The 10,244-nt window shown below is 51.5% G+C and overlaps 1 protein-coding gene across 3 annotated transcripts in view; it reads right to left on the bottom strand.

Annotated features, from left to right (window-relative positions):
* Acot7 (acyl-CoA thioesterase 7) overlaps positions 1–10,244 on the bottom strand; it is an 89,655-nt gene that overhangs the window by 32,347 nt on the left and 47,064 nt on the right. For all 3 annotated transcript variants that reach the window (XM_021160606.2, XM_029476074.1, XM_021160605.2), the window contains exon 5: positions 5,407–5,521. In XM_021160606.2, the coding sequence (XP_021016265.1) occupies positions 5,407–5,521 (115 nt within the window). The remainder of the gene's footprint in view (positions 1–5,406; positions 5,522–10,244) is intronic.

Raw genomic sequence — 10,244 nt, 5'->3', positions numbered from 1 at the left:
CTGGAACTCACTTTGTAGACCAGGCTGGCCTCGAACTCAGAAATCCGCCTGCCTCTGCCTCCCAAGTGCTGGGATTAAAGGCGTGCGCCACCACCGCCCGGCTGAGACCAAAGTTCTAATGATCCACACAGAAAAAAGAGACCTGACTCTCACAGGTCTGACTTCTATAGGCATGCAATAGCATGCCTGTGCCTACCCACATGCACGAGTGTGCACATGCATGCAAAATACACACTCTAAATTCTTTTGCAGAAATGTTCTCACACTGACTGTATTTTATGCCTAGGTCTCACTATGTGCACTGGCCAGGCTGGAATTCACTACACTCAACTTGATTTTATTTCTTTTGATAAAAGGGCCTCACGTGTCCTAGAGAGATCTCCAACTCAGGCTGCATCTGTGACCCTGGGTCAGTTACAGGCAGGAGCCAGCAAGCCCAGCCCGTGTGGTGCTGGGCAATCAAACCCAGAGCCTCAGGCAAGCTGGACGAGCTCTCTACCACCCAAGCCACTGCCTCGCCCTCTTCTCCCTCACATGGAAATCTACTTGTTCACACATCATGGGGAAGACCTACGGCCCATAGGTCACAGACATGCCCCATTGTCGTGCCCCACTCTTTAACAATACTGGTTACGCCACACGACCGGCTCCTGTGCTCTCAGAGCCTAAGTGTAGGAGTTTTCAGTGAGCAGAAGGACAGAGCTTCTGGCTTCCTCCTTCGCGTGCTTTGGCTAAACTCCCCCGGGCCCTGTGGGTCCGGTGAGGTCTAAGTTTCTTTACCTGGGTCACAGCAGCTCCTGGGGTGAGCACCTCCTGCTTTGGGTAGCTGAGTCTAAGACAGCCACTACCGAGTCTCCACACTCCACATTTTAAGTGACACAGGGAACACGTGACAGAGGTCTGCTGTGAATAGATACATCCAGAGAAACAGAAGTGCCTTGGATACAGACATCAGTACTGGAAGTGAGGTGCTGCCTAGGTGAAAACCTTTCTTTGTAGATGCCAAGGGGATGCTTCCATCATGGCAGCAGCATGTCTAAATGGCATGGCCCTGAGTCATGGTCCTGAGGCAACAGACTGAATGAGGCAGGCCATGGTGAGACCCCACAGCTCCTGGGCAGGCAGACCCAGACAAAGATGAGCTCAGAAAACAGCAGCTAGCTTGTAAGCAGAACCGGAGCAAGCAGAGTTCAAAGACCTGGGGTATCAACGGTCAGATAGACTTCCTGCCTCCAGATCTGCAGCTGAGGGAAACTGGAGAACAAAAGCCTGTCAGAGCTCAGCTCTGAATCAAGAACTGTGATGGTGTCATGTTCTCACCCATGAGTGTCCAGGGAGGGACAGTGGAGGAAGAAGAGAACCCACGGCCTGGGAAGAACCTGGGGTGTAGTCATTGTCCTGGGAACTCACTAAAAGTGACCGGATGCCCACGGGTCTTTAGAAGCTTCTGACTGGTCGTGTCTCACAGTGATGTCTGAGTAAGTGAGCCCCATTTTCTCTGTGTCCGCTGTAAATGACACCAGTGCCAACAATGGACAAGGAAGAAGCTTCCAGATTGCAGCAGGAGCATCTCCAAGAGAAGAAACAAGAGTCCCTCTCCTCATGCCTGGGCCTGATACATTGGAGGGTTTCTCTCTCACTGTTTTAGATATCTATCACAGTGGAGTTCAGGCGCCAGTGTGTAGCTCTGCTCCCTCATCAACCATAACCTCATGTCAGGGCAAGCGCAGAACCCACATTCCCAGTGCACCACACGCAGGACCAAGAGGTACTGCGTGTAAACACCAGAGAGGACTACACAGAACCAAGGTTGGCAGGACCTTGAGTCTACCCTTGAGGGAGGTGTTCTCCATGTGCAAGGACGCTGACATGAAGATGCAGTGCACAGGAGAGAGAACGAGCAGAGCTAGCCAGCTGTCAGGCCTGTCCTCTCCCTGTCCTGTGGACATGGCTGACTCCATTGGGGAAAGTGGGATGACCACACTACTCACGAGTCTCAGAAGAGGATGCTGATTCAAGGACTGCCTGAGCTATGTAGTGAGACCCTGTCCAGAAAGAGCTGGGCAGAGAGGGGCATGGGCACACTCTGTGCTGTACATACAGAGAGGGGACAGACTAATAACCACTTTATGATATTTACATATACTAGGTACTATAATGAAAAGAATTCACATATACAGGAGGCTATGCATGTGGAGGCCCATCTGTTAGTGTGTGAGGTTGTATGCAAGCCTCACTCTACCTCACACATGGGACTTGTGTACTTTTAGATTCTGGAACCCATCCTCCATGAATGCCAAGGAAGTCATGACACACACACACACACACACACACACACACCACTATATTATATGTGCTAAATATATACAAAGCTACGGGAACAGAGAGACTTGAGTCCTCTGTTTCCACCCTTAAGCAAATGCGACTTAGAGTCTGCCTCAGCAGGAACTGCACCTCACCTCTATTTATGCACTAACATGCTGGGTTTCCCTGCTGCAGCAGTTACTAGGACCCTGCCCTTTAAAGCTTCCAGATAATGCAGAGATCCAGGGAAGCAACAGGCAAGGCATTGTAGGCTCTAGAAACACGGCCCTCCCAGTGCCTGTCCGCCTGCCAGGAGTCACTGCTTTGGCCCATGTATATCAAGTCGCCCCTTCACCCGGGAAGCCTGTGGCTCAGTGACTGCCCTGTCTGCTCCCCTCAAGACAACTGAGGATTGGCTGTCCAGAAGACTAGGGCTAAAACTCAAGCTAACTCCAGGAGCTTCCCTCTGTCTTTCCATAGCATGTTCCCCCAAGTCTAGTGTTGAAGAAACCAGGATCATGGCCAAGCCAGATGGTCATGGACATCAGAGAGGTCCAAGGGCCAGGCTGGCCAGCTCTTACCCTCTGGGCAATCTGCCTGGGTACTGTTGACTCTGGAAGGCAGATCTCAGTGCAGGACCACGAGACTGATGGTCTGCCTGGGGCAGCCAGGGAAGTGAACACTAGTTCAAGGACCAGTAAAGACAAGCACTCGGTCATGTCTGAGGTAGTGCCGATTGCATCATAAACCCAAGAGACCTGGAAACAGGGGCTTGTGGGCAGAGTTCCCATGGTGCTGAAGCTGGGCAGCTCATGGTCATGAACCTGGCAGCTTAAACGTAGCTGTTTTCTCTCCTCAGAGAAAACATACAGAAAGCAGGCTTCTACAGAATTACCAGACTCCCTGAGACATCTACCAGAAAGACAGGAGGTCCAGAGGTTGCTAGGCAACATTGTCTGAGCCCAAGTTCTACTGGTAGGAGTGGGTGGGGGTGAGGCCAAAAGGTGAATGCAGTTCACCTTTTGGGGAGAGGGGAGGGGAGCGGGAAGGGGAGGGGAGGGGAGGGCTACTCTGTCCTCCAAGCTTGCCGTGGCCTCTGCAATCCTGAGGTAAAAGCGTTGCTGATCACACACATGAAACCCCTGCTCACAAAATCCCCTAGTCATCACAAGACTTCTCGAGAGGTGATGTGTGGGCCCTGCCTGCCAGACTGTAAGTGGTTAACAGCTGCTGGAGAGGAGCACAGCTCTCTTCATGCTCCTGCAGGTGAGATGAATCCTCCTTGTCCTTGCTGCTGTCTGGGGTGACATGCTTGCTCACATCTCCCCAGGAAAGGTCACACAACAGCGATGTTTGGAAAGACACAAACCCTGCCCACAATAGCTGCTCGCTGCACACACAGTGCCCTACGGCCCACTCACCCAAGACAGCCCAGCACACAGGCAGAGGGACCCACAAGTCGAAGGATGGTTCAGCCAAGAAACTGAAGTCAGGAACACAGTGTCTATGGAGACGGCTTGACAGCCCAACACTTGCCTATCATGCACAAAGCTCTGGGCTCAAGCCTCACTGCTGAAGGAAAACTGAAGGAAGAGTAATGCTTGGGTACGTGACTCCTGCTCCACACGGCTCTGAGCTGTGTGTCAAATCCAATCAGCCGAGGAAGATGCATTTTTTCAAGATATAGACAAACGAAACTGACATGTAAAACTCCATCAGAAAGCTGTGAGTTCACCATGCCAACTTCAATCCCTATCACTAAAAAGCAAAGGACCGGGAGAGCGATTAGGTATCACATTAGTCAGGAGAGCCACGCATGGCCAGCAACCTCAGAAGGAGGAAGCTAGAACAGCTGACAGTACAGAGCATGTAGGACCCTTACATGTCATGTCCATCAGCCGTGTAGTTCTCAGGACCAGAGAAGTGAGCTGGGGTCTTTTTGCTTTTTTGAGATGGGGTCTCGCTATGCAGTCCTGGCTAGAGCTGAGCTCGCTGACTTCTGCCTCGGCTGTCCAAATGCTGGGATTATGGGCACATAGCATCATGCACAATTCAGACTTTTTCTTTCTCTCCCGTCCCCCTCTTTCTCTTCTGTTAAAAGCGGGAGGCGAGGGAGGGGGCAGATAACCCAATGAACAATAAACCTTTGATAACCTGCACAGGCCCACTGGCCTCAGATGACAAAAGCCTCAGCTCTGGTAAACTGAGGAAGGGAAAGGAGCACTGGGCACTGAGGGACACTGGATGGGACACCCGTGCACAGCGACAGCACCCACGGACACATGGACTGAGAGAGCCAAGTAAGAGGCAAACTTCCACCACCCAGGGGCCCAAGGCCCTGGAGACCAGGAAGCCCTCTGCTGAGGGACATCATGGAACTCCTGAGCCCATGCATTTCCAGCGAGGCGGAAACACTCAGTACATTCTAGAAAGAATTCTCAATACTGTTAAACTGTGGTGACTGTACATGTCTGGGTGCTGAAGTCCCTCTACAGATGGGCCCACCTACAATCCCTCACCAAGTTCCTGGGGTCAGACATGCCAAGACCCTGGCCTAACTGGCATCAACGAACCTGAGGAGGCCCTATTTGGCTTTTTCACAGTCATGGCAGGAAAACATGAACCGGCCTGGCAGGGGACAAAGGAAGGGAAAGAGAGCTGAGGCTTGTCACTTGTGTGCTGAGGGTGACAGAGCTACTCAGAGGCCTGTGGAGAAATGGAGCTTACGCTTGAGGTCATCTCTCCATCACAGGCCTTTTCTAAAGAGATGAGCGTCTGTCAAACACAAGTTCCTAAGCACACTCAGGGGCGCCAACAAGAACAAACGCTAGCTACAGAGGCAAGAGGCCCTCTGGGGAGACCATGAAGGAGCTGGTGTGGCAGCCTCTCAGGAGGTCCCTTGCCAGCTGTGCTAAGAAAGAGGTCTGCCTGGCTTAGGGCAGGACAAAGCCTGGCTCCAGGAAGGAATTCCACACCCAAGGACCAGAGTACAGCATAAGGACTGGTGTCTCTGTGGCCTGTGAGGTGTGCTGAGGAATGGCATCTGCCCCTGCTATCAGCCCCTTAACCTTTCACCTTAACCTTTAGCCTTAGCCCTTTCACCTGGGTTCAGGACAGGCTGGACAATGTCTCCGTTCCTCCACTTGGTCTCCATGCGTTCCAGCTTCTGGGCTTCATAGCGTTTCCGACCCTCCTCCTCCTGTTCCTGCCGTAAATACTGTGGGAAGGAAGCCAGACAGAGAGTCAAGTGCAGTGGGACATGGCTCTCCTCCACATCGCTAGGCTCCAGCCACAGCCTCCCTTCTAGCATTTTGTAACTGCCCCTCTCTTCTGATGACATGACCATCACATAACAAGAGCATGGTACAGATCAAACTTTCAGGGTGTGCCCCTCACCAGAGACAACCTGGTGGACAGACCTCTATACCTGTAGACACATGAAACACCCTCTGGCTGGGCAGGGGAGCTGAGATAACCCCTGCTGCATTACTTGACTGTGCACAGTATGTGTGACCCTCTGCCATGACAATGGTGCCTTGGTCATCCCATGACTTGGCATCTGACCCTCCCCTCAACATGAAGCTGCAGAATCCCAGGATCACAGCGCAACCACCACTGTGTTATCTTTGCAGAGCACCAGCCGGCCAATCAACAGGCAGTTCCTTCGCACAGCCAGGCAGCCTGGCCTGAAACAGAGCCCAAGCTGTCCTGATGAACCACAGGAGTTCTAGCCCAGGAAGTGTGAATATAAAATCTATTATACTGAACACCTTTAACCTCAACACTCAGGAGACAGAGGCAGGAGTGTCTCCGAGTTCAAGGCCAGTCTGGTTCACAGAGTGAGTTCCAGGACAGTGAAGGCTACACAGAGAAATCCTGCTTTAAAAAATCAAAATTAAAAAATATAAATTAAAAAAAATCTATTATACCAGCTGAAAGCTGTCAATCCTGGCTATGATGGGGACACACCCTGCCCCCTTACTTCCTGCCTGGGATCCTAGGAGGGGCTTGCTGCCCTGAGTGCCAGCCTAAGGTATGCTCTAAGTCTACTGCCTGCCCACACCCAGAAGCCACCTGTCCCAAGCCGGCAGAAGCAGTCCCCTCTCCCCTCAGGCCAGCCCTCCACACTGACCACTGCCTAGCCATTCCCCAGCAGCAGGCCTCCCCTGCTGCCTTCTCACTAAGCCTGCATTGCTGCCCAAGCCCTCAGGTTCCTCCCTACCTGTCAAAGCCCCTCTGACCATCAATTCTCTTCCAATGGCAGCTTGACTTCCTTCCTGAGGCTGTGCTCTTGCGCCAGGCTTAGCTTCACAGGTGAGCAGGTCTGAGCAGCAGTCTAGGGGTTAACTATCTATTCCCTGCAACTGGTGTCCGCTTCTTCAAAGTGGCCAAGGAGGGAGCTGAGAGGTGTACGCAGGAGCAGGCTGACCCTCCAGGAGGTACTCAGCCCTCCCCTCAGCTGCCTAGTTCCTGGTGCCTGGGCCAAGAGCAGTGTCTGCACCTGGCCTTGGTCTACCTCACCCTGAAGGCTGAATTCCAACATCCTCAAGAAAAGCCCTGGAGGGACTTTAGAGAGGACTTCAGCTCAGAGCACTTGCCCAGTAGCACAAAGCGCTGTTTCCACCCACAATGCTACAAAAACAAGGATGAGCACTGGCTGGAGGGACAGCTCAGAGGATATGAGCACCAGCTGCTCTTGCAGGGGACCCGTACCCACACATTGTCTCATAGCCGTCTGTAACTCTAGTCTCAGGATTTTCCACACTCTCCTGGCCTGTACAGGGCACTTCACACATGGGGAACACAGACATACATTCAGGCAAACACTCATACACATAAAACAAAAACAGAATCTCAAAAAAGGAAAAGTTTAAGCCAAGCACAGTGGTGTCACACCTGGAATCCTAGCTCACAGGAGACTGAGACAGGAAGGCAGGACTACAGAACAAGGGTTTACCATAAAGAAGAAGGCAGAGAAATGTGCACTAGAAAAAGGCAGCCGCAGCCAAGCCTGATAACCCGAGTCTGACCTCTGGACGGACCCCCGTGGTAATAAAGAGAGGACTGACTCCTGCAGACTGTGCTCTGACCTCGCAGACACACTATGGCATGCAGGCTCATACCTACACACATACACAGTAATACACAGAACTTAAAAATTAAACAGAGCCGGGTGGTGGTGGCGCCCGCCTTTAATCCCAGCACTCGGGAGGCAGAGGGCAGACGGATTTCTGAGTTCGAGGCCAGCCTGGTCTACAGAGTGAGTTCCAGGACAGCCAGGGCTACACAGAGAAACCCTGTCTCAAAAAACAAAAAAAAACAACAACAACAAAAAAAAATTAAACAGAGGAAAAATTTGCTGCTTAATGAAGAGCCAACCTCTCTGAGTTGGGTCTAATAAACCTTCTTGGTGCCTGGCAGGCTTGTGTAAGCTATGCAGGTTTGCATGGAGTCTGAGGGACTAGTTTTGAACCAAAGCCTCACAAACAGGCTCAGCTTCCTCTCACGCTGGCAAACTGCTGGTATAGTCTAATGTAAGGCTGGCAATTCACCCTATCCCAAAGGCCTATGAAACTCAGCTGATCCAAAGCAGCAGACAGCTCAGTCCAAATTCTCAGACCTGTGGGCGTTCTGAAGCAAACACACTGAAACACTCCAAAAAAGCCTCTGATACAACTGCCAAGCTGACTTCTTTTAATAATCACAGGGAACGCTGCACTCTGCCAGGCTGAGGAAGAAGGCAGAACAAAGGGACAAGACATACTCTAAAGTGACAGTGACCACAGTAAGCAGCCAGGCTAACTGGTAACTAACCTGTGTGCGTGTGCCTGTGCTGTGCATGCGCATGCGCCTGTGTACTGCACAGTTGAACCCTTTCTTGAATAAATGTTTCAATCTGTGAAAGGCTGGCAGAAGGACGCTCATGCTTCCAAAGCCCGAGCTTGGGTCAAGGTCCAAGTACGCAGATTTCCTACAACAAGGGAGGTAGTCTGGACTGCCAGGGTCAGGGCAGGAGTCTGCTGGCCCTGCCACAGCAAATAGTGGCCCACATCCCCAGTGAATTGATGGGTCCCACTGTGTGCACTTGGCATGGATCATCCCAGCAGCTGTTACAGCTGGGCTTCATGTGCTTTTCTGCCTCAACCCCTCAGCCTCAGTGTGGTGGGTGCTTCAGCACACTCCTCTATGAAGGCCAGCATGTGCTTTTGTGTCACCAACACGCAAAGCAAACAGAAAGGCTGTAGGACTCTTCAGCACATGCTGGGCCTCCATGCTCCTGCCTGTGCCTGGGCTGAGGACTTTCTGGGTCACCATGAGACTGGTCGGAGCCTGAGTGGCTCCAGACTTCAGGACACGCAAAAAGGCAGTGGGCAACCTCATGCCCATACTAGAAGTCTCTGAAGGGTACAGCTCAGAGCGCCACAACCACCAGCTATAGACTCACAAGAACATTGTCCACTGCGTGAAGTGTCCCTGTGAGCTCTGGCAGAGAACTCCAAGGACATGGTGAGCGTGAACGTGCATTCTAGTGCTGTTACCATGCAGATGACGGCCATGAGTGCTAAGCCAGTCAGCACCCAACAGCAGACTTGGAGCAGCAGCACAGCCCAGGACAGGAAGGGAGAGAAGATGAAGGAGGGTGGGGGATGGCCTGAGGCGCCCAGGGATGAACAGGACTCATCAAAAGAGCACCTTGGGATCTCAGAATGGAGACATTTCTGGAAGTGGATTTGCAAAGGCAGTGGCAAAACCGAGGTTGAATGAGGACAATAGGTGGGGGATTCCCTGGTTCTACAACTGGTGTCTCTCTAAATCCATACAGAGGCACAGCCAAGGGAAGGTGAGTAAGACAAGCAAGACAGGCAGAGACTGGGTGACGTCCTGTCGGCCAGGACACCCGCAGCACCGAGAGCTAAAGCGGGACATGGGAACTTCCCATTGAGCCCAGAGGTCACAGGCAGTGGCCTCACCTGAATTTGGGGCCTAACATTCAGGACTGTGAAAAAATAACCTTCTGTAGTTTTTAACTTTAATTTAATTTTGAGACAAGCTCTCTATGTAGACCTGGCTGTCCTAGACCTCTACATGCAGACCAGGATGGCTTCAAATTCACAGAGAAGAGATCCTCCTACCTCTGCTTCCCAAATACTGAAATTAAAGGTGTGCACCACCATGTCTAGGCTTTGGGTTTGGTTTTTTTAAATATTTATTTATTTATTATATGTGAGTACACTGTAGCTGTCTTCAGACACACCAGAAGAAGGCATCGGATCCCATTACAGATGGTTGTGAGCCACCATGTGGTTGCTGGGATTTGAACTTAGGACCGCTGAAAGAGCAGTCAGTACTCTTAACCGCTGAGCCATCTCTCCAGCCCCCTAGTCTTTAGTTTTTAAATCACCCAAAACTATTAACATTGTGTCGCAGCAGTGTCAGGACACTAACACAGGCAGGACTGTGGACCACCTGTTTTAGTGCCTAGCCCTAGGCGGTGTCTGATTTACTCACAGAGAGAGAACTACTTATCACAATGGTCCTCAACTGTATAATGCTGCAATGCTTATATACAATATAATAAAGTATAGTATAATGTAATATAAATCGTACAGTTCCTCGTGTGTGGTAACCCCAAGTATGCAATTGTTTTGTTGCTACTTCATAACTGCACCTTTGCTACTGAGACAGACCGGAAGACAAACATCCATGCATTCTGGCAGCCTCAGGCTACCCCTGTGAAAGGGTCACTCAACCCCCAAAGGAGCCCTGATCCATAGGTGAGAGGCCTGGCTTAGCATAACATGGTGATCAGCACAGCACAGCTGAGCTGCCCATTAGGTGATGCAAGGGTCTCTATCATCAAAATGTTCTTAAGAATACCCAGTGAGCCGGGTGTGGTGGCGCCCACCTTTAATCCCAGCACTCGGGAGGCAGAGGCAGGC

The sequence above is a fragment of the Mus caroli genome, chromosome 4 (assembly GCF_900094665.2).
Source record: "Mus caroli chromosome 4, CAROLI_EIJ_v1.1, whole genome shotgun sequence".
Taxonomy (NCBI): domain Eukaryota; kingdom Metazoa; phylum Chordata; class Mammalia; order Rodentia; family Muridae; genus Mus; species Mus caroli.
The sequence above is the reverse complement of the archived record's forward strand: the minus strand, read 5'-3'. Positions and strand labels throughout refer to the sequence as shown.